Genomic DNA, 25650 nt, shown 5'->3' with positions numbered 1-25650 from the left:
GGGCACTTGTAAAGAAGTTGTGGTGTATGTATACAATGGAATATTACTCAGCCATTAGAAACGACAAATACCCACCATTTGCTTCGAGGTGCATGGAACTGGAGGGTATTATGCTGAGTGAAATAAGTCAATCGGAGAAGGACAAACATTATATGGTCTCATTCATTTGGGGAATATAAATAATAGTGAAAGGGAATATAAGGGAAGGGAGAAGAAATGTGTGGAAATATCAGAAAGGGAGACAGAACATGAGAGACTCCTAACTCTGGGAAACAAACTAGGGGTGGTGGAAGGGGAGGTGGGCGGGGGGTGGGGGTGACTGGGTGACGGGCACTGAGGTGGGCACTTGATGGGATGAGCACTGGGTGTTATATGTTGACAAATTGAACACCAATAAACAATAAATTTATAAAAAAGAAAATCAAAAAAAGAGGAGGGCGCTTGTAATGAGCACTGCATGATGTACTTAAGCGATGAATCACTGAATTCTACTGAAACCAATATTATACTGTATTTAAATAAAAGCTTGAAAGAAAAAAAGAAGCAAAAGAGAAAATAGGTGTATATGAAATTATGCCATTAAATAATATCAACTAACAGAATTTAAATAAAAGCTTGAAAGAAAAAAAGAAGCAAAAGAGAAAATAGGTGTATATGAAATTATGCCATTAAATAATGTTATACACATTTTGTGGGAGCTCCTCCAGTATTTAAGGATGTGCATAACTCCCCAAAATAAATTCTCTCCCAAGAATGAATGTTAAAATTCATACCTTGCTTCTTGATTTAAAAAAAAAAAAAAATTCATCAAATAACTTAAGTTTTTTGGAGAAAAGGTAAAATGTTGAGTGAAGCACAAAGCTTTAACTTCAATATTTTGTGATCTGTTGTTATATTTTGGAATAGACCTATTTTTAGAGTTTCATTTCCTTGGTTAGATGAGAAATATCTATAGAGATAAATGGACACATTAGTTATATGAAAATACCACTTTACTAAACAAGAACAGAAAAAAAAACTGAGGAAGAATTATTATGATATTTATGGGATCTTGACAGGTTTAAAAGTCTTGTACCTTTTCCTGTTATCATGACCATGGGAAAAGCTCCCAGTTCCACTATAAAATAGCTTAGAAAAGACTTGCAGTAATAGCCCAGTACCTCATTAGAAAAGCCTGTATTTCCTGCTTCGGTAACCAGCTGATGGAAATAAAGTTCATCTTGTCAACAGGTTTATTTATTTCCCATTCTTCTTTTGCTTTGCTAATCTTCCTTTTATGTTTCCTTAATAACACATACAGGAAAAGTTCCTGAATGCTTTTCAAATAAAAAGAAGTTCTGAGAAGGATTGACAAATTTCTGTTGTGTCAACATAGACACGGGCGTCTCCCAGTCTGGAACTCAATGTATAATATCTGAAAAAGATAAATGTAGACCCTCCTTTTCTCATTCATCAGATCAGGAGATATTCAGGTCTACTAATTGGTTTTAATGCATGTTATTAGAATTTTATTGCCAGTACAATAAAGACACAGTGCATTTCATGTATCATAATAGACTGGCATTAAAAAATAACTAGGAGAGTTGGCTCCAGAAAGAAGGGATAGGAAAGGAAAATTCTAGAATTGGTGCTATCAGATGAGTTCTTTGGACACTGGGGTCATAACCAGGGTCAAAAATGTAGAACCCAGCAAATAGGAAATAATGCATGAATTCAGGATCAGCTGTTGCCTACAATTAATAAATATGTATTTTTATCCCCAAATTTGTTACGACACATATGGTACTAATCTAGAGATGCGGAATTTGAAGCACCTTTTAATAATTAATCTTGTGGATCCAATTTCTTTCTGATCATCAAATGCTGGAATAAAGTACCATATTTTTGTGGTCATAGTAGGGCAGGCAATATTTTGGATTTTCATAATAAAAAGATTTTTATTTACTATTTGATCATATTTTTAATTTGTGTCTTAAACACTGGGTATAAAATATGATAATATAAAAAGACTCCTTACTTTGATCCGCTTCCAGAAAAAAATTCATTCTATAATAGGTTTTAGAATATAAAATCTTTGTACTTTCTGTGCAACTTTTACAATTAATCTGCCCCACCTATAAAGGTAGCAGTAGGTTCGCACTATTTTCCACCAAAAAAGTCATTGTGTTCTGTCTCACATATCGACAGAACATAAAACATGATAAATGGAATATTTGCTGATAGATTTAGATTAATATCTCCATGCAAGTTCGAAAAGTCATTTTTGTTACTATGTCCTAGACATTTTCCTTTCATTGACCTTTAGCCCAAGTTCACAGTAAGTCTATCATCATCTACAAACTCTCTGTCCTTTGGAGCAAACCTAAACACACTCCTTCTTGGGTTTATCTTAGATTACAGCTCTGTACCTTTCCTTTCTGCCTTCTTCACTACCTCGTCCTTACCCATATATCTTATCTCTCAAAAGGTAAGCAATGTCTCACCCCCTGTGCCACATATTGAACAGGGCCTCCAATATTCCAAAATGCTGATTGCTGATGACATCATTTCCCATTAAGACAAAGCAGTGATAACCACGATAGCTTGTCATCTGAAGTTGGTATTGATAACCTATTTCAGTCCTAGTTTACTAATTTCCCTAGAAGATGCTCTTGATGATCCTTTTATGAATGTTTAGATTTTGCTTTTATTCCTTCCCAAGCTCATTCCGTCACCTCAGGCAGCGATGAATTAAACAGACCCTTCTATTTCAGTAAAAGACATTTTACGTTCTTCAAGTAAACGCCTGCCTCTTCAAAATGATTTTTTTTTTTTTACTTTAAAACGTCATCCCAAACAGTAGATGATATCTCTTTAACTGATCTCCTTTCCTGAAAACATGGCCAGCTCAAAAGCGTAATAAGAAGTGCAGGCATTGAATGAGGGACTACCAAACACAAAGAGTCACCCTTTCCTTTTCCACTATTTACTTTGCAGAAAGCACATGGCTAATATCAAAGAAATGCTGTTAACATTTTCCTTTGAATAACTGATTTTTCAGTAACTCAAAGAAAAGATCGCTTACAAACACCAGGAGTGTGGAGATACAAGAAGGATTGCAGGACCAGGTGAAAAGCAGCATTATCTAAATGAGAACACGTGTTTGAGCTTCTCAGCGAATGCACAGTACTTTATATAAAAGTTAGTGCGCTGTTCCTTCTTTTTAAATTTCCTGAACATGAAGGGATGAAAGAATACTAAAAGAAATTCAACGTCAAGCCTTCCTCTCCTAGAGTCCCATATTCATCCGCCTGATTCAGTGGATGCTGCAGCTCATGTCAGAGGCTCAATTTGTTTCCCACTTCTACACATCCCACCTGTATAAGGCCCTTTAGTCAGCTTCTTTCATGCCCCACCATGATTTTGGCCTCACAACACACTCTTCTCCCTGCACACACACTCCCCACCCCGCCAACCCCCTGTCCCAGGAGAGAATGACTTAAAGAATAATAGAAGAACCAGCGAGATGACCATTGGAGGGCAAGTTAAACTGTGGCTAAAACCCCTTACAAATAATTTCATAACTGTTCATGGTTTATGTAGACACGAAAGCCTCACATTTTTCATTCTGACCTCCCATGTCTGCCCAGGACTTCCATTATTAGACATTGCAGAATTGGTCACACCTAACATACCTTTCAAGAATCATCTCATTAATCCCCCTGAGTACATTTGGCTATAACCACACTGAACTCACTCACCATGTAAAGGGTAGCTTCTCTCTGGAACTTTCCCTCCTTTTGCTCATCTCTTGATTCATGGCTTTTCTCATTTGTGAGGGGTGGAGGGCATGTGTGTTTTACCACTGTGTTTAAGGGCTAGGAGTCTAGAGACAAACTGCCTGGGCTTGAATATTGGCTCTGCTACTTGTGTGGTTTAAAGTCCTTTGATAAGTCATTTATGTTCACTAGTCTCAGCTTCCTTACATAGAAAGTGGCAATAGTAATAATATCTCCTGCTTAAAGTTGCAACAGTCAACAGGGGGTAATCAGTGTACGGTGACTGGCAATTTACCCAATACAGCAAATGTTAGTCGTTGCTGTAATTCCCAGAGTTAAAAATAAAGGGAGTGTGGCTCTAGAAAAAATACAAAATTTAAGAAAAAAGTAGCTATCACACATCTGATGAGTGCCAAGACACTTAGTGTTGCAAGATCAGTCATCCTCTGCAGAAGGCTTCTCACATTACTTGGAGTAAAGCCAAAGTCTATTTAAGGCCTGTTGGGTCCTGTGTAGTCTGGAGCCCCTTCACCTCTGTGATCTGATCTCCTATCTGCTCCCCACTCCCTCAGCCCTAGAGCGATTGCCATCTTTCTTTTCCTCCTACCTGCCAGGCACACTCCTGGCAGGCATTTCCACTGGATGCACCCGCCTGGGTTGCTTACCCTACATGACCACATGACAAGACCTCATCCTTTTCCTGATTCTGTTCCAGTACCTTCTCCTTGATGAAGCTCACCCTGACATCCTACTTAAAAACTGCAAACTTTCCGCTTACCACATGTGAGTTCTTTTATTCTTATGCCTCAGTCTCAACAATGAGCCCTTAACTGATCATTGGACTAGAAAAGTCTATTGATAAAAAAAAAAAAAAAAAAAAAAAAAAGCTATCTTTCAAGTAAACAAAACAAAACAAAAACCTGTGTTCAATTTCTGATTTAGAAACATAGTTACTAGGTGACTTTAGGTAAATTACTTAATGCTGTCCCTGAATTTTCTCATCTATAAAATGAAATTACATCTTCTAAAATTAACGAGAATTCTGATCCAGGAGACAGAAGACACAAAACAGATGCTTAAAGAAAGAGAGATGTAGTAGTATACCAAACTGAAAGTGCCCAGAGTTTGCTCTTTCAGGCATAACTTGGTCTGAGAGCTTAAATGATGCCACCAAATTTCAGTCTTTCTCCATCTTTTGGCTTTTATCTTTTCTTTATAGAATCTGTCCTCAGACTCTGTATATTATGGTAAGATAAAGCTTTGATATGCTCTTGATCTATATTCTTGCAGCTTAATTACAACAGGAAAGAGAAGTGTTCCTTTCCCTATGTTTCAACAAAAGTCTTGGGCCTGATTTTGATGAGCTTGAACTGGATCAAATACCCATGCCTAAATCACTAGAGCTAAGGAAATAAAACACTGATTGGCTAATATCTAGGTCACATGCCTCGCCCTGGAGCTGAACTAAGCCCTGAAAAGCTATAGAATAGGAAAGAGAAAAATATAATTCTGCACAAGAAATTGAGGATCATGTTTCCAAAAAGAGGAAGTGAATGTTGGGTGGGCCAGAAATTCCTATACAATGTACAACTTTGTCATATTTTTACAAAACTAAATGAAATATTAGACACTCCTGAATAATGTTGATACAGAAACACAATGATACATAGAAGTTTCTAATGCTGAATGTAATTCTTGGCATATAGCAGGTGCTAAGAAAATGCCAGTGAATAAAGTAAAATAAGTAAAGACTGAATCTGCTAGAAGAATTCTTAGAATGAGTAATTTATAGATAATTTTGCTTAACTTTTAGTTAAGTCTGGTTAGTTTTCTTGTTGGCAGAGATTGTAAGAGATTAAGTCACATCTATTATTTTTACAGCTTTCTGAATATATCCTACTGAATCATACAATTATACAAATATAGGAAATATAGAGATGCAATCCAGATACAAATATTGAAAAAGTGATTTTAGCCCACATCCCAACCCAGTATAACAGTTAACTCACCCAATAAATGAATATATGGCTTCACTCAAGTTTCCAGACTATGTTGGCACCAGGAATGTAAACAAGACGGCATAGCACCATCCTCAAGAACCGGATTTCTTTGTTTCACGTCTAAGGATTGTAGGATACAACAACAAACATAGCAAAGACCTGTTTATAAAAAAAAAAAAAAAAAACAAAAAAAAAAAAAACTTTTTTTTTAAAGTAAGCAACTTCGTAAGATACAAATTTACTAATAAAAAAAGATTAAGTGATAATAATTTTCAAGAAGTTAGTAAGAATCAGTAAAATTCTGATATAGAATTTAGGGGTCCCAACATAAGAAAGAGGGATAGAGAGGGATACCAGCTAAATCACTACAGCTAGGAAGTATCCATCTAGAAAGTATCATTTAAGTTGAGAATTCAAAATGAGAAAGAACTTTGTATGGAACCAGAGGAAGGAGCTGTTGAGAATTCCGGCTTGGCCTTTTAGCTAGAACTTGAATCCCAGCTCTGCCTCTGACTTTCTGTGTGACTTTAGGCAGGTTACTTAACCTCTCTATGCCTCATTCTCTTCATCAATAAAATGAAAATAATAGTAACTGTGTTAAAGACTGATAAGACACTACTTTATCCAAGCTTTTATCTCCTCTTGCAAAACTGAAACATTCCCTGCTAGCCTTCCTGGCTCTTAACCCCTGCGGTTCACCCATTATGCTACTGCTAACACCATTTTTCCACACTGCAAATCAGATTGTGTTACTTCCTTTACAATGATTCCTCTTTACTTTTTGCAAAATCCAAATTACTTAGTATGGTGTGGCCATCCTTCCATGATATGGCCCTTGTCTACCTCTCCAGTTTTATTTTTCTCCATGACCCCTCACCTACTCCAGTGTTAAACCCTTAAATTTATATACATTAACTACTTAAAGCTCCTGTAACATGACATGCTGTCTCCTGTCTCTGTAATCTGCTTGGAAATTTGGTCTTGGTGAACACCAGGATCACCTCTATAATCTCTTCCAATGAACTTTTTTAGGTTCTTCCAGCAGGCTCCAACCTAGAGCTGACCACCATACCATAGGTATTGGATTTCCTCTTGCCCCACCCCATGTAGTTGATAGTAATGCTTCCTGGGTGTGGTATGGCAATGGGAATAATCTGCTAAGGAAAGAGAAACTGATAATACAGGAGAAAGGGAATAATTTAAAGAGAAAAAGTCTTGGGGAAAAAAGGGAGTGGTTTACAGAGCTTGAGTGGAAACATTGGCCTTTGAGAGAGTTGGACCTCTCCCTTTCATTGTAATAGAGGAATATCCTACAGGATAGATACAGGTATATTTAGGTTGATATACTGAGCAGAAGAAGCAGCAGTTTCTATTTCATAGTTTCTTTTTCCTTTATGAAGCATAACATAGGATATTGCCTAAAAGTGAACAGAGAGAAGATACTATAGCAGAATTGCAGAGAAAAGGGGTATAAAATATTATGTCTGGTTGAGTGGAAATTTGAGGTAATAATAATCTAGCACCCAATGGGTTCTGAGGCAAGGTCATCAACTGAACATGGGTAGGTCCTGTTGGACATTTAAGAAAAGAGGTACAACTTGACAAGGGAAGTATAATGTGATTGTTGGGCAGCAGTGATGATCCTTTTGAGATCTGTAGTAATGAATTTACAGTGAAAGAGTCAATTGATCAGCATGGTTGTACATTTCCTCCAGGGCCATGTAGCTGCTCAGGTAGGAACACAGGGAAGTCATATCCGGGTTTACCCATGATTGACTTTTTGCTGGGTGATATGGTGGAAACAGAGAACAAGAGAGTTGTAGATTTTTATGAAAGATTATCATGGGTAACTGTAATTCTGAGCTGTGCAAGGAGAGAGGGGAGGACATGAGCGAATTATTGAATGTGAAAAGTGGAAGAATCAGTAGGTTCAAGGTCCAGTGAAAGAGCATACATTCTGGAGCAGGAATACTAGGGTTTCTGTGCTGACCAAACAGTGAAGCACTAGAAATGGATATTTTAAAAGAAAAGCAACTATGGCAATGACATTTTATGAATAGTCTTTTCTACATATTGTTTATGTTTGTAGCATGTTAAACAATTTTAATGAAGATCCCCTGCTAAGAACTAACCTATAAAACAGAAAATCCAGCCACAATTGACTGGTAGGCATTTAGCGATGCCATTAGTAAGCCAATAAATGACCATTTTCATATTTGTTCAAAACTCAAGAGTCAGCCATGAATAATCCTGGATTTCATGATTTTTACCAAGGGAAACCACATGATCCAATACCTAAAAGCAACTGCAGTTTCCTCAAAAGATGCGACAAAAGAATAACTGATAGAAACAGAAGCTTTCCCCCTAGTTTCACATGCCATCGTTCTTTCTTTTAGATAGAGCAGGATTGGATGAGAGCCCATCAAAGAACAGCTTCCCATGCAGTTGGCATGATTCCCTAGTTGACACAGTAGAAGTGGCAATACAGAATTGGAGTATCACTTCTCATGTACCTTCAACTTAAGTCACCAATTTGTATTCCTGGTGCAGCATTTATGACATCAAATACTGATTACTGATATCATGAATCTACCCTCCTCTGATTAACAATATAAACAAAATTAGTATTTCTTTGTTAAGGTATAAAATCCATTCAAAATGAGTAATTCATGACTTCCTAAAGTGATTCAAAGCCCCCAATAAGCAGCAGACAATTTGGGCCTAGAAAAATGTGACTTCTTTATTTCCCAAAGAATCCAGAGAGTTCCTAAGAGAAGGAAATTGGGGTATTAAAAGCTGCATGCATTTCACAACATCATTGAGAAAGAAAAAGTCATTGAGTAAGGACCTGAGGTTAAGAATGTTAGTGGAAAGACGTGACCGTCTGCTTTGGCTTTTACTCTACTGTCTCTACAGTAACACGATTTAGTTACGAGTTGCAGCAGCTTGTTATGGATGTTTGGAGATGGAGTGTGTGAATCTGATGTTGTCAGAATGTTGGGTGTTCCAGGATTTTGTTATTTATTTCTTATTAAGTGTTTTACCTGGTTTCCACTATTGAGGAGATGATGATATTGAAGCAATATTTTCACAGTAGACTATCTAGCTTCCCTTAGCTGTGGGAGTTAAAGTTTTTATACTTCCCAGTAATTCTTTTCTTTTTTTGAAATAGATATTTTGTTAGAATAACTCGGCATGGCATTATACTAGTTACTGATCAATATTACAAAATGTAAGACAATGGTATATGATTAATATTAAGCTTGTATAGTAATGCATCTGTTGTCTAATAAATATAAACCAGGAACACAAATAAAACAAAGGACGATATGGACACAGTAGACCCTTGTTTTCCGTGATGGTCGGTTGACATCAATGACCATCCTTCTGGCCCTGGGTTGTCTTCAGACTTGCGTGGTACTGACTGCCTCTGAATTTTCTCCTTTTGGCATGGGCCTCAGAGCTCACTTGGGTTTGGAAGCAATTTGCCTAAAAAGCCATTGTAAGTACTTGCAAGCCTGTTCTTCTTCCAGCAATAGAATCCTATCTAGAAAGCAAGCATTTGGTTGTTTTTTTTTTTTCTTTTTAAGTTTCCATTCTTCAGATTCAATCATAAAATATATAAAAATTTCATAATATGGTAGGGCAACTGATTCATGTATAGATCCCTTTCTTTCTATGATTGGAAGGATGTTTCATGGCGAGCTTTACTAACTTTAACCTTCTATTCCACCCTCAATCTCCATGGAATCAGTTTCACACCGGGTTAGGCACTATGATTTTATTTTTTTAAAGGGACTTTATACATGTTCCCAGAACATAGCATTTTAAAGGACATTTAAGCCAAACAAATGCAGTTTTACCAGGTATATGAAGTAATTCTTCAGCTCCAGTCACAGATGACTTAAGGATGGTTAGCAGTGCCATCGTGCACGCTTGGCTTTGATTCGTATACACCTGTGAATTGTCTCTGTGGAGAAAATATACAGAGGTAGCATTTCACTTTTATGTTTTTCATCAAACAGCTTCCTAGTGACAGAGGGAAAGGTATGAAAGTTGTTAGGGAAAACATTCTCTATTACCAGGAGGTTGTTTCTTCAGAAGTCGGAGGCTTGTGTGCTTTGTGAAAGGAATACTAAATTAAACCTGTACTAGAGAATTTCTTTCAGATAATCAGGCTTTACAAAGCCACCTTTGCCTCATCCAAACAAAATGCTCTACAGGTAGCTGCTTAGAAGTTATTTTATCATAGAATTAAAGGAACTTTGATTCTAAAATGTATGCTTCTGTATACTAATATGAAATATGCAGTGTCTGAAACATTCTCAACCAAAGAAAGAATGGAAAGTCCACACTTGGGACTGGTGTTGGGTGGTTTGTGGGATCCAGGAAATCTCACCTGCATCTCCATCAGAGCCTTGAATCCTACTACCACAAGTTGTTTGAATTAAGGCTTTGTATTTTCAGTTTTTATTAATAGGAGCCAAACCCTAAGTGGGCAACATTTAAAATAATTATTAATCCAAGAAGCAGACTCTTAACTATAGAGAATGAACAGATGGTAACCATAAGGGAGGTGGGGGGGATGGATGGGTAAAATAGGTGATGGGGATTAAGAGTACACTTATCAATGTTGTCGAAGTGCTGGATCACTGTGTTGTACACCCAAAACTAATAGAATACTGTATGTTAACTATACTGGAAATAAAATTTAAAACTTAATAAAAAATAATTACTAATGATGACCTCTTTAAGAAATATTTATCACTTGTCTTTATATACTAAGAGCTGCTTGTGAGAAAATAGAAGATAACACTAATTGCCCAACTTTGCTAGGGGATAGGTAAGATGGCAAACCTGGCTGTCTACACAGGCAGATCTCTAGGAACTCCAGGCAGTTGGAAGGAAATATAAGGGTGCCAGGTGTCTTAAAAGTGGGATATTAAAAACAAAGATGTCATAGGTAAGTTCGAGACCTATTCTACAGGTTTGATTAGGTCCAATATGATGACAATATTGAAAAATTATGTTGACCTCAGGATCTTAGTCTTCCTTCCCTTGTTGAGTCTCAAGTAGATGCTTTGATCTGCAATATTGAAGTCTTATAGATGGATTCTGTCCTTTGTATCTCAGTAGATTGGCTCCGTCTTATTGCAGAATATTTCACTGTGCATCTCCTAAACAAACACCAAAGCCATTGAGAATGTCGAGAAAACACTTACAAAACAAAGCTCCTTCTGGAAGAGTCTTCCCACAGCACAGGGACTTTCTCCCCTGCTATCACAAGGACACTGAAAGTCAGTGCATTTTAGCTTTGACTACAGCTCCTCATTTGCTTTATTTAAAGGTCCCAATCTCAGTTCTTTATGGAGTGTTTAGGTTTCCTTGTAGGCCTCTTAGGAATCATAAGCTTCTCTACTCCTTAACCATATACTACATCGCTGTAATTGAAGCTCTTTTGTTGCTGTAATTTCTTCCTAATGTTACAGTTTCAGTCAAGTATTCTTTCCCTCTGGAGGCATTAATGATTGCCACTTTGAAAATACCCTTACTGGGTACGTATTTTTTACCTCTGGTGCCAAATCATGCCATTCTTTCCTGTTCTTCCTCAAGGTGAAAGGGCTTTCCCCATTTTTTCTTTACTGTTTAGCATATGCCATGCCCTTTCTAACCACTTTGTGATGGAATTTAGAGTATCTTTGCCAACCAGTTACAAAGTCCTTCTGCATAGTTTCCTGGAGTTTACCAGTTTATAGGACATATCTCAGGATAGAGGATCTCAATTTTAATTTGCTATCAGCTATAAAGTTATTGGTCACTAGAGCTTATGACAGTCTACCCTTGCTAAGGATTTTCCTATGGTTTATGGCATGGCATTAAAATAAATGGTTATTTTCCAATGACAAGGCCTGCACTGAGATACAAAATTGAAAGGGAGGATCCTTCTTCAAATGCAACAGGGTGTACTGGAAAACATCATCTTATTTGGAGTTAAGTGAGTTTTTCTTTATTTAGTCCTGGTAACTAGTTCAGATAATACACAGTTAAATGGATGCTTATTATAATCAAACTTCCTAATCTTCTTTTCATTTACATATACACATGCGTACACACACATAGACACATGCAAAATCTATCTTCCATTAAAGAGGAAAGACTACTTAATTATTGTTTTACCAAAACTTACAGACACCAGGAAATATTTGGAATAATAAAAGCAGTCACCCTTCAGCCAGGATTTACCGAGAGCCCTGTTCTAGGACCTGGAGAAAAAGCATTAAACAAGACAAATTTACAACTCCCACAGAGCCCGAGTTCCAGAAACTTAATCCAGACTTCTCTTCCCATTTAAATTTACTCTATTTTATCTCATCTGATTATTTACTAAAGGACCTTATATTCTTCATCCAATAGGAACAAGTTCTCCATGATGAGAATACCAATTTGTCTTTTAGTGCTTGGAATTATGCGATTTATCCTAAAGTCATCTGTTTCTGAGAGTAGTACAAGTCTATTTCATTATATAAAAATGAAATACACTGAAATTTATTATTATTTTACTGAACATAAATCAGGAAATAGATTCAATATACATTACCTAAGGACTGACATTTCAAGCCCCTTAGCCATGTGTTTCAGTAAATGTGTTTCCATGTTCATTTACTGCTACATTTTGAATCATTGCCTCTGCCCATATGACTGTTGATGTCTCTCCCTTCAGCCTGGATGAACCCATTTCATTCCAAGAGTGAGAGCTTCTGCAAAATAATGGAAAGCCTTGGCCTGAGCTACACAAAACACATGCTTATTATCATATTGTATAGAACTCAAAAGAAGAATTGATACAGAATTCACTATAGTTTTCTTTTGTTTGAACTCTGTTGCTTTATTAAAATACAAATAAAATCACAGTAACTCCCAACATTGCTATGAACACTTTTCTTCCTACTTTGACAGCCTCAAGTATCTTATTGACTTATGCATATTTTATACTTGATGGTATAATTTTTAAGCTTTAAGTTTATGATTCGATACAAAAGAATTGCACTTTCAACTGTAAAATGAAAATTTGAAACACTGGCTTGAATATAGAGCAATACATAATGAAGGTAAATTTGGGTGATTTTGGTAACATAAGCTTAATTTCAAATGTTGGGCAGTAATTATGAAACCCTCCCAGGGTGACCCAGAGAGTATTAGTGAGCTCTCCGTCCTGCTGTGGGATTTCTTTCTGAGATAAATGTCGTTCTGTGTGTGTTTTTCTCTCAGGAGGTCGAGCTGTGTCGTGTTAGCAGTCAAGAGAAGCTGGGCCTGACAGTCTGTTACCGAACGGATGATGAAGAAGACACGGGCATTTATGTCAGCGAGGTAAGAAATGCCTATGAGGGAAGGGAGGGGGAGGAGACAGCGAGCAATGGAGTCAAATGACTCAGGATGAGAAAATCCTTGGGAGGCTTGAATGTGAAGAATTGGCCATGTTCCAGGACTTGTCAGTTTCAATTAGGAAAGTAAATTATGTTGCCCAAGTAATGTAATTATTATCAGCTTGTTTAATGTGGATGCTTTCACCACAGACTCCCAGTAAGGAAAAGTGTAAAAGTGGGCAGGAACATTGCCTAAATTTGAATAAATTCCCCTATGTATACAGAAAGTCAAGCAAAGTTTCTGACAAGCAAACATTTCGTCCCTCCATTCCTTTTTATCAGTGCTGTTAACAAGAGCATTGACTAATTGCTTTAAATCTAATATTACAAATATCAAGTTTTACTCTGCTGGAAGTATTGATACATTTGAATATGCAAGGAATGTATCTATGAGTTTGTTTTATTCAACCCTGTAATCACTGTCAGAAAGTGAGGTACCTAAATGTAAAACACTCAGTGCTAATTACTTTGAAAACAATGTGAAACAAAATCCACTGTTATAGGTGATCTTTTAAGACTCCCAAAGGAATCATTTTGTGAAAAATAGTAGGTATAATTTCATTATATGTATATATGACTGAAATTATATATGTATATACATATGCAAATACATATGTACATAGATGTATGTGTATTGTCTAATTCCTCCATGTATGTATGTGTGTATGCACACACATATCTGTGTGTGAAACTCTGTATGTATGTATATATGTATATATGTGAAAAAGAAGTTAGACAAGCTAGATATTAATTAATGTCCCATGCTGTTCCAAGTATTCTTGGCCATAATCTTAACATCATTACCTGACTCACTGAGCTTCAGCTTCCTTAACTAGAAACTTGATACAATATTGCTTATCTTATTGCTTTTATGAAGGTATTTAGGATATGGAAAAAATAATGTAATTAATGCACTTAAGAAAACTACCCAGCTCTATAAATGTAACTGTTACTCTTTATCACTTTACGGAAGAATTTACTGACTGGCTCTTGCAATGGAAAAATCTCCAGAGAATGTTTGACTTATACCCTCTTCTTTTAAATGAACAGCTATGTTAATCCCTCCAATTATGGTGAGGAAGTAGAAGGAAATACCTGCAGAATTGTCTTTTGTAATAGGCACAAAGCTATAAATGTCAAAGTTTGGCATTAGCTTGATTACAGTTCTGTAGGAAAAGTTTTAAATTGTGAACAGCTTCTCAATAGGATACAATTGATTAATCATACCTCCCTTCCTTCTAGTAAGTCTGTATTTACCATTTAAATATGCCAGCTTTGTAGATGAACTTTCTAGGCACAAAAAAGAAGCCACAGGAACTGAGCATATGTACTTGGAAAGAATATTTTCCTTATATTTCTTAGATGTAATTATAGTGTCTTTGTTCTTTTTTTTTTTTTTTTTTTTTTAGTGTCTTTGTTCTTGATTGATCACTTAAAATTCACTTGTTAGGTGGCACCGCCTAATAAGAAAATAATACCTAACATCTGGATAGGATGGATCAACTTCATGCTACACTTGAAATAACTTTGCTTAAAATAAAAGCTTTGATGGAATAAGCTCAAATAAATGGCTTAGAGGCATCATTCAAAATGTGATAGATGGAATTACCCCTAGTGAACTCTAAGTCATCACTCAAGTCTGGCCTATTAAAATGTTGGTAAACTCCTAATAAAGCGTTAAATACCTATTTATTCTAAAATAACTTATAGTTAATAGACCACCATGTAATGTAAAGTAGAGCCTAGTAATAATCTACTTGGATAAGATTTTTTATTTTTTGAGCAACATCGGTTATAAACCTCTTTATAAAGTAATCTGCTCATGAGACAGAAATTTGCTTAATAAATATGAACGTACAGCATAGTTATCAGCTTTTCTAAAACAGCTAAACCAGGGTTTAAAGATCACTCTAGTAGAAAGCAAATTTCCTGGGTCTAGAGAATCCTAGAATTAAGATCTACTGAAGATCATGTGTCAGCTGAGGACCATGTCTGACAGTTTGGATACAGAAATGAGTGAATGGATATTTAAAAAAAAAAAAAAAAAGAGGAAGAAGAAGGAGGAGAGGGAGGAGAAAAGAGAAAGGTAAAAAGGGAGGGAGAGAGAAAAAAAGGCTTTCAAATTAACTTCTGCTTTAGTTCTCTTTAATTTTATTATTATTAATTTTTAAATAGTCCACTTATATTTTTAGAATCAGTGATTTTTGAGAGAAAAATTTGGCATGCATTCTATAACATACTAGAGAATTTTGAACTAGGTTACTAAAAATATATTTTACAAAAAATATTTTTTAAGCCATATTTTTAAGTTCCTGGGGGGAATATTGCATATCCAGTTGAAGATGTTGAAGATGTGTGCTTTCTCCATTACAGGTAGATCCAAATAGCATTGCTGCCAAAGATGGTCGAATTCGAGAAGGGGATCGGATTTTACAAGTATGTGGAATGGTCGTTTCCTTTAGTTTCCTACCATTTATTCAATAGTTTTAATTTTATTTAGTTTTTTATAAGATGTTAAAGAAAAGAATTTGTCTTTTCTAGACAGTAACATCCTCAAAACAAAAAGCAATCATTTAAAAAAAAGAGTAAGTAAAAAAATAAATTTAAAAAAGTGTAAATAAGAATGGTATTATTCATTAAGAATTATTGGCTAATAATTAGTGATTAAGGCATCATCTCTGGACTTGGATAACTCAGCTTCAGCTTCCAGCTCCACCACTTACTCTGGCACATTATTTAACCTCTTATAGTAAGCCTGTTTCCTCATCTTAAAAAAAACAGTAATAAAACTATTGTTGTAAAGGTTAAATGTGATTATGCCTGTGATAGGCTTAGCACACTACATGGTAAGTAACAAACATTAACTTCTAGTATTACTAGCAGCAGCAGCGGTTACTGCTGCCTTTTCCAGAATAAATTAGGTAAGCATGGATTCCTACATTCCATTACCATCTGAAAGTCTAGAAGTCTGAAGAAATCTTATTTATTTACAGGTGAGTTGCTGGGGACAGGTGGAGGAAAATGCTTTCTTTTCCACATGGAAATATGAAAAGGCAGACCCTGACTACATTGCATGTTAGTAAGCAAGATGATGAGCAGAATATAAGGGGGGTGTGGAGCTGGAAAGAATTCCAGGCCAGATTAGGAATGACCTTGAATGCCAAAGTTCCTGTCCTACACCCACCTCAACCCTCTCTATCCCCTCCAAGTCTTTTCCCATACAGAATCCTGCAGACAGACACATAGCTCCCCAGCTTCTGTATCTAGATTAATCCAAAATAAGATCAGAGGCCCTCAGGATTGAGTGTCAGTGCAGATCACAACTACAAAGCAGGGAAGGTGACTCAGAAGACGAATTAAGGAAATTATCAACTATTAAAACACTTTGCAGAACTTTTAGCCTTAGTGACAGACCTACGGTTCCCATTTCTCCTTACTTGATGTGAAAGCCTGATGAATGTTGCTTTGTGTTCAGCATCAATGGATTCAACACTCTGTCTAGAACTGGGGCTTCGAAAATTGTTAGATGCTACCTCAGCATTTGGGCACTCCCTGTGACAACAGGAAGACAGCTGCGTACACAGATGATGATGTGGTGTGACATTGTCATGAGGAAGGTGTGCCCACACTGCCTGGGGTACATACCACAACCTTCTCCTGCCCCCACTTTCTGTTACTCTTCCTTTCTTCAATGTACCACTCTTGATTCACACTACTTCTTCATACCCTTTCTCTTCTCAAACGAGATGCAACAGAACACCTTTTTCATCAGGACCCTCTAAGACTCCGATTAGGAAATAATAAAAGTATGAATTAGTGGTCACTCATGGCCCTACTAATTTTTAGAAAACTTCAGGAATGTATAAATTCTATTTCTATAGCTCCTTAAGTGGTGACCTGTAGTAAAACACTTTCCCAATATGCCATTGGCTCTAACAAGGAAAAGGAAAGTGAGTCAGGAAACCAGAGTGTAGTCGTGTTTGCTACCATATTTTCAATATTTTTCTCAATTACACATGAATAAATGAATGAATGAAATAAAGGTATTCAGAGGAGAGAATGAGAGATGAATAAAATCTGTAGTAAAGATTTACTGATAAAGCCTCATTAAAAAATAAGGGTACCATTTTTGTGTATCATCCAGATAATGAAAGCTTCAAGTATATTTTATTATTATTATTATTATTATTTTGATTTGGAAACAGTTATAAATGTGCTCACTTTGTTAACATCTACAGTTGAATATACTCAATTGAAAAGACTGTAACCTTCTTTTGATGCTCAAGGTCATGTTGTGCCCAGCAATCATTACACAATCCTATAATACAATAAAATACTCAATGGTTAAAAAAGGTCTGGAAGATTTTGCGTTCCCAATATGAAATCACCATAGTTGGCGATATTTTCTGATGTGCTGGGTCTATTTTTTGTCCTTTTCTCTTGCTGATTCCAGCTGCTACTTCTTTCTCTCACCATCTACTCTCCACATTTGACACCTTCTACTGCAACCTCACTGGCTCCCTTCCTAACTTCCAGCTAACCACTTTCCCATAAGCTAGATATACAAATATCTAGCTGGTTATTAAAATTACATCTATTAATTCTATGAGTAGAGGTAGATAGAAATAAAGTATATGTATTTTCATATATGCATACGGTATGTTTTGACACTTCCTTATTCTTGGCTATATTGGAGGCAGATAAAGTTTTCAGATAAAATATTTTCAGGATAATAAGGCATTCCTTAATGGAGTTGGTTCATTGAAGAAACAACAGCAGGATTGACAAAATGCCGTTGTCCGTCTGATTACTTTATATTCAATGACAAATATGTCACACTTAATGAACAAATACATGTCACATTAAAAAGCCTAGAATTCAAATCTATTTGGACACACAGGAAACAAAGAGTCTTAAGGGTGATGGTGAAATTATATTAAATAAAACTGTGACAAAATTGTAGCCCTAGACAAATAGCTCCCATATGGCTGATGAGGAGATTATGGGATACCCTGTAATGAACAATTAATGACTCCTGTCTCAGGGAGATGAGAGAGGGAGAAAGAGAGGATTTACTTCTTATCCTTAGAGTTTCCTGGCTGGCTTTTATTTAAATGAATCTCTTTAGAGCAATTGTGGTTTTAATTTCCTGTTCATGATGACCTAAGTAGAGTACTTCCATGGTCTTGTCCTCATTGTGTAGCTAAAATTTTCTAAAAGTAGTACATCGAGGGTCTGTTAGACGAAGTCCCCCAGTGATACCACCCACACACAAATACATGAGATTGGCCCAAGGTAGAGACTGTAGAAGAAAAACCATAACCAATTCATGAGAACATATTCTAACTCTCGTGTGTTTTTTCTCTTCAAGTGCTCAACAGTTCTATGTGCTGTGCCATTTGCTACAAGCTTGTGGTATCAGATGTGTCCTCAGGAATTAATATGGGGAAGTTCTCTCACAAAATTGCAAAGCTGAATGAAGAAAGGTATTTCTGAGCCTCACGGAGGAAGAATTAAAGACCACATACATGATCAGAGGGCTAAATTCTTACTTCCTCCTTGGGATTAGTAAGCATATAGTCTTCCATGTCAGCAGCCTAATCTCATGTTGGCCAGAAAAGTCAGTCATGTTCCTAAGGATTACTCCGTGACAAAACCCTGCAAAAACTCATGCACCTAATGAGCTCTCTCTCTCTTTCCCTGCCCTACACATAAACTTGTCCCCAACATTTGTTCCCACACTTTTATTTTCCTCCCTTTGGATAACTGTTTTCCTCCCATTTCTTTCTACCTCTGTATCTCTGTACATTATTCACCTTCCCTCCACACTAAAATATGAGCACACTTAAAATAGATTGTGCCTCTTTTGCCTTGGATTCCTGGGTTTTCAAATAAATTGCATAGGTGGTTAGATGCCAAGAATTTTAGTTACCCACCCACCTCTGGTACATTAACATAAGAAATCTAAAAAGCGGTACATTCAAGCAAAAAAAAAAAAAGAAGCTATATTAAACCATTTCTAGGCTTTTAGCGTTCTGCACACATGTGTGCACACACACATATATACATACTCATATGCACATCGAGGAGATTGGGCCAAAAATGAAATTTGGCTGATTTATCTTTGTAATGCCACCAATCTTTTCTATGCCAAGGCAATCTCTGCTTCAAAATCAAAATTTACATAGGGTCACACTCAGAAAATGAGACAAGACATATTCTCTAGCATAGTGTTCCCTCATTTACAACAAAGTTACATGTTGCCTTTCTCCTGGTTCTTTTTCCCTCTCTCTTCTTAAAACAAAAGTCTTCCTTACACCGTGGTGATGCACTCTCTCATTTGTCTCCTCCCTGTGATTGTGGATCCTTCACCTTTCTGCCTGCCGGGTATTTTCAGGCACAGCAATCCCACAAGCAATCCTGTAGCTATGAGCCATCCTTCAGGAACAAGAGCAAATGAAGGTTGAAAGCGCTATCTTATTCTATTCCTCAAGCCTTTTCATTCTTTGCTGAAACTCACAGCTGCATTTCTTGTCCCAATATCACTTTGGGTATCAAACAAATATCCTGAGTTCAATAGGATCCACCAACCAGTTGGCTAAAATGGTCTTTCTTTCGAAAAAGAACCAATAGATTGCATTTCACCACCAGATTTCTATGGTGAATTCATCTCATTCCACATAGGATTCTGAATGGAAGTGTGTTTCTCCAACATAGGCTCTATCCTTCCAGGGCAAGGACGTAATGCCAGGACTGGAGACCGTAGCTCTGGTCATGCAGAGTTCCCAGAGGAAAGAGACGAATACCAACTGTAATGGCACTGCAGATCAAATACACCACATTGTTTCTTGATGGTTCTCTAAGAGTTAAAAATACATATAAGATAGATGTCTTTTCAAGTGGAACCATGTTTACTACTATGGATTTAATTGTTGTGCATGAATTTTAATAAATTTACCTTATTTAAAAGAACCTAATCTTTACTGAGGATTAAAATAGAATAAATTTAGATATTTAGATTAGAATAGAATAAATAATGATAGCAGTAGTAGCAGTAATAATAATAATAATAATGCTAACAACAACAAAAATATCAAGAATACTACGTTCCAGGCAGCCCGTGTGGCTCAGCGGTTTAGCACTACCTTCAGCCCAGGGTGTGATCCTGGGGACCCGGGATCAAGTCCCATGTCGGGTTCCCTGCATGGAGCCTGCTTTTCCCTCTGCCTGTGTCTCTGCCTCTCTCTCTCTCTCTCTCTCTCTCTCTCTCTCTCTGTGTTTCTCATGAATAAATAAATAAAAATCTAAAAAAAAAAAAAAGAGTACTATGTGCCAATCTAGAGCACTTCCTGGATGTCGGGCACTTGTTTAAACCCTAGACATATACTGGGGTGCCTGGGTGTCTCAGTTGGTTAAGTGTCTGCCTTTGGCTCAGGTCATGGTCCCAGAATCCTGGGATTGAGGCTGCATCAGGCTTCCTGCTCAGTGCTCTCTTGATCACTCTCTCTCTCAAATGAATAAATAAAATCTAAAAACAAACATACAAACCCTAGACATGTAATAACTAATTTAACCCTTACAACAATACTCTTGAGAAAGGTACTATTATCTGCACTTTAATATAGGAAACCTAATAGTAACATTAAATAAACATGAATGAAAAGTATTTATGTTAATGGTAAGTGAAATTTAAATGAAGAATTTAGATGTATATACTTGAGTGAAAAAAAGCAGTGAGCGTTAGATTTCACACAGAAAAGGTGAAGAGAAGCTGTCTGAGAGCATCCAACTTAATCTCCCTAGGATCCAACGCACCAGTAGTGGAGGGAGGATGAACGATTAGATCCGTAATGAATAGACAAATAGATGCATCGCAGATATACTATTAAGAATTACTATGAAATGGACATAAACCCCTAAAGCTCAAAGAAAGTAAACATTTTCAAGTCATTATTTTCAAACTACACTTCGTTGGGGATGGGGGAGGTGTAGTGGAATCCACCACTGCCAATATATCTTTATTTGAGAAAAAGCCTTGGATTCGGTACAGAAATAGCTTTTCAGATGTATATTTATGAAAAACCACAAAATACCCTTCCCAATCATTAGTTCCCATTTTGGAATAATAGCTTCTGTTTTCTAATTTGATGAATTTTATTGTGAGTTGCCAAAAAAGGAAATGCACTTGAAGCTTGTAAAAGCTGAATTTCCTGTACATAGACAGGTGAAAAACAAAGGTGATATTCATTTGATCAGAGTAAGAAAATACAATATATGGTTGTATGATTCCCCCCCTTGACTATTATGTGTTGTCTGCTTTCTTTGTGTTCCATATGTATGATAAGAATCTAGGAATCAGGATTATTTGTTGTGGTCCAAGGTTGAGATTCCTGGGCTTGTTTCAATAATTATATCTTCTTGTTTCAATAATTGTATCTTCCCCCATATGTCAACTAGAATCCCAAAGATCCAAAAAAAGAAAATCTCAGTAGTCCACTTTATGCAGACTACATTGAAAAATTGGTCAGTACAGCCACATTTTCTATTTAATCTGTTGAAATAATTGATACTTATTTTAGATATAATTACGTGATGTCTTCAATTGAAATTTCTCTCTGCATATTTTGAATATGTGCTATGATCAAAACTCTCATTGTCTCCGTGGAATTGAGCAATCAATAAAAATAAAATAAATATAAAATACCCAAAGAAAGAAGTTCAGTAAACTCAGAGCTAAATACATTTGAACATGAAAATGTAGCTTAAAATACAAACTTCAGAAACTTCATTTGCTCTGTCTGTAGAATTTAGAAAAAGAGAAAAAGGTACATTTTGAATTCCATCGTAGTCTTTTAATCAAAAGTTTATTCGAGCGTGGGTTTTTTGCAAAAAGCCAGTCTTACTCTATGTTATTTTTTTTAATTAAGTACAGTTAAGAGATGAGCCTTAAGATATTTCATTAGTTTTGTTGTTTGAAGAAATGGATAAATCTTAGAAAGAACTGGAGTATTGATAAGGAGGTTACTGATGAACCGTCCTTTGTTTGATTAGTTAAGCACTGAAAGCTATCCTGAGAGTGATTGGGACAACTGAGTCAGACCCACACAAATATGAGATGATTAAATGAAAATGCAATCAGCGGTGGCCTGGGAGCATTGCCTGGTGAGAGATAATACTGTAGCTCTCTAATTGGCTCGTAGCAGGCATGCAGGATGACGGATTTCAGTTGTGGGATTGCCAGGTCCGCTTCCCCCAGCACTATTATCTCAGAGTGACACTTCCATTACTCTGAGCGGAGAAAGATGAACGTCACCTGTCAGGGGCTGGTTAATTGTGTTGCTAGATGTATGTTGCCAGGGCGCAGGTTGGACATTTATGAACATAACTGCTTCCTCTGATGCCCGCCATCCTTCAGGGATCGATATGGCTCTTACAGTAAGCGCGTAATTGAGTGAAGGCACTTACCACTGAGGGGCTGAAGATGAGCCCATTGTGTGAGCTTCATTGTCCATACATTCACCATAAATGAGCTGATATTTGCCATTTATTGTGTGCAGCATTGTGGAAATGGAAACTAATGTGCCACTTTCATTTGTTTTCTAGATAAATGGGGAAGATGTCCAGAATCGAGAAGAAGCAGTGGCATTGCTGTCTAGCGATGAGTGCAAGAGAATCGTGCTGCTCGTAGCAAGGCCAGAGATTCAGGTCAGAGCAGAGATCAAAAATCTTGAGACTGAACTTTCTGTCCATTATTTGCTATCCTCTATCAAATCAGTACCATGGGTAATTGTGCAGCCAAGTATGCAAAACATAATTAAGAGTCATCTTTCCTAACTTACCAGCCATATCAACCTTATCTTTTTGGAAAAAGAAGGAAAAAAAGCACACAGGATGGAACCATTATTCTCTCCTTCCACTTGCCAGTTATTCGAGTGAATTAATAAATGAAAAATGGTTGACTTTATATGATTTTTAATCCTGTATAGAGGCTTCCTTTAGGTTTCTGTCTAAAAATTCTTAATTGGCATATTAAGGTATCTTGAAAGAATTTCTAATGAGAGAAAAATTAGCATATCCTGCTATCGACTTAAATCTTTTTAGAGTAACCTTATCGAATAAAGTAGCTGATAGCGTGGTGTAGTTCCATGTATAGTAAAGGAATTTTTTCCAGGTTTAGAGGGACAAAAACACCTGTCCAGTAAAGGAGAGGGAATGGTGGAAGAAAAGTGCTATTGGTCCTTCTTTTTATATCCTTTTTACACCCCACCACAATGCAGAAAGGACAGCACACTGTCACCGTTCTATCCATCTGTCAGCAGTTTGAGTGAAGTTGGTTATATCACCATTTGTCTCCCAGGTTATTGATCTGATATTTTTCAAACTCAGTAACTGCATACTATCTATAAATTACATTGAGTAAGTGTATTTCAGTGTCAGACCAAGTCCTGACTTGAATATAGTGGTTATAAAAGATCACCCTTTCCGCATATATTCCCTTTATGCCCTTGACCATTCTAAATGGTTCCCATAAAGCCTGCTATAGCCCAAGGCAGAGTAAAGTTACACACCTGAGGTCTCAGGACTGGGAAAGGGAGCCTGCACGACTGGCTGGACTGCCTATTTAGGAATGACCTTAAAAATATAAAGTACGTATAAAATTTCACTAATTATCTGGAAATTTTGCAAACCAGTTAGTCCCATGGATCCCACTTTCTTGAAAAAGAACAGAATAAAGGAGCTAAACACATGTTAGTGAAATTCATGTGAAGAGAGCACAGTGGTTGTCTCTGTTATAGAAAAGATATTTTGATGTTATAATGTGGTTTCCCTGCCCTTTCCACAGAACTTCTAGGGAACCTCATTAATTAGAATTAAAGCATTTCCTTAAACTATGCCATAGTATGGCCATAATGGACTGTGCAAAGAATAGACATTAATGACATAAGACTAGATCCTGTTAATCGTTGATAGAATACATATGCTTGGTAGACCTGGTGGCATTTTCAGATATCTGACTACACTCCTGACCTAGTAGAATTGATGTTGGAGGATGAGTTTCCAAACAAGACTTCCTTTCCACAGTTGAGAAAAGGTGGTCATCTCACCACAGGATACCACAAAATCAAGAAATGCTTTAGCTCCTTGCTCCTAAAGAAGCCTCATGCCACTGAAAGAGAACTATTTGCCTTTAGAAAATCAGATTCCTAGAAAAAGAAAGACAGAAAGAAAATGCATCTTAACCTCATATTTTTAAATTGTAATGTAAGGAGTATATGCTATAAAATGGCAAGAAAAAAAAATTTTAACCCTCTCTCCTCTGGGTGACGGGCACTGAGGTGGGCACTTGACGGGATGAGCACTGGGTGTTATTCTATATGTTGGCAAGTTGAACACCAATAAAAAATAAATTTATAAAAATAAAATAAACCCTCTCTCCTTTGTATCACCTACAATTTTCATCAATTTCAATGTAGCTTATACATTAAAAAATATTGCATTTTTTACAAATGAATCTTATTCAGTGAAAATGTGGAAGTTTCTTGTGTGCTTTTTTCTAGCCTCTTTCTTTTTTTCTTTTTTTTTTTTCTTTTTTAGTATTTCAAATACCCTGTACATTCTTGGAAATGATCTACAGATTTGCTGGGGGCGGTATTGTACATCTGTGCAATATTTTTAAATAACTCATTTCTCTCATTCCCTGTCAACTTTCTTTCATTTTCTGCCCATTTTCTTCCTCAGACCATTAAAGATATTGCTATTCTGTCCTATTTCCCCTTGGGACATTGGGGCAGAGAGGGCTCACGTGAGAACTTGTAAACACTTCTTCTGAGACAATGCAGGTTCCGTTCTCTGAAATGCCACATCTGTCCCATACTGTGACGACAGATCCCTGTTTCAGAGAGTCCTCCTTTCCTGCAGCTCAGCCCAAGGGAGAAGTCTGTCCATGGTATAGCCTAGAACTCAAACTGCCATGAATACAGTTAGGTGGAAAGGGAAAGGCAGTGAGCAAGAAGCTCTCTTCCCTCACCGTGCAGGGTGTACCTCCAGCCTAGACCGAAGTCTGGTCAAAGGAGACGTACACTGCCTACAGATGGCGACTCAAGGATCTGTGTGGGGTTACCTAATAAGAAAAGAGTTATAGGGAATCATTAATTCCCACTGTTTGTTCTCCTTATCTTTCCCACCCCTTCATTTAAATTTCAGAAGACTGTGCCATCATCCACAACATCAGTGCAAGCAAATATTTTGTTTTGACCTGATTAAAGAAAAACGCTGTGGTGTGCTTAGAAAAAGGAAACACTCCTCGCTCTCCGTAATTTCTTTTGGAGTCTGGAGTTTGCAGCTTTGTGAAACTTAAAAAGGATTACAGAATGTAAAACTTAGACAATTATAAATTGAACTTGAATTTTTAGTCAGCCTAATTTTCATAGTTCATCTGCATATCAAAGTCAGCGAGGTAGAACTTGG

General features: G+C 36.7%; 1 protein-coding gene and 1 long non-coding RNA gene across 3 annotated transcripts in view; one reads left to right on the top strand and one right to left on the bottom strand.

Moving 5' to 3' along the window:
- The window catches only part of PDZRN4 (PDZ domain containing ring finger 4), a 354562-nt gene that overhangs the window by 319086 nt on the left and 9826 nt on the right, over nucleotides 1–25650 (top strand). For both annotated transcript variants that reach the window (XM_072798334.1, XM_072798335.1), the window contains 3 exons: nucleotides 13028–13126; nucleotides 15556–15618; nucleotides 22786–22887. In XM_072798334.1, the coding sequence (XP_072654435.1) occupies nucleotides 13028–13126; nucleotides 15556–15618; nucleotides 22786–22887 (264 nt within the window). The remainder of the gene's footprint in view (nucleotides 1–13027; nucleotides 13127–15555; nucleotides 15619–22785; nucleotides 22888–25650) is intronic.
- The window catches only part of LOC140617263 (uncharacterized), a 99784-nt gene continuing 79907 nt past the window's right edge, over nucleotides 5774–25650 (bottom strand). Inside the window, exons 2-6 of the long non-coding RNA XR_012017491.1 lie at nucleotides 12357–12516; nucleotides 11946–12021; nucleotides 10793–10935; nucleotides 9622–9728; nucleotides 5774–5917 (exon numbers count right to left, since the gene is read on the bottom strand). This is a non-coding gene — a long non-coding RNA (uncharacterized lncRNA). The remainder of the gene's footprint in view (nucleotides 5918–9621; nucleotides 9729–10792; nucleotides 10936–11945; nucleotides 12022–12356; nucleotides 12517–25650) is intronic.

Source organism: Canis lupus, chromosome 25, assembly GCF_048164855.1.
Source record: "Canis lupus baileyi chromosome 25, mCanLup2.hap1, whole genome shotgun sequence".
NCBI lineage: Eukaryota > Metazoa > Chordata > Mammalia > Carnivora > Canidae > Canis > Canis lupus.
This window is presented reverse-complemented; position numbering and strand designations above follow the sequence as displayed.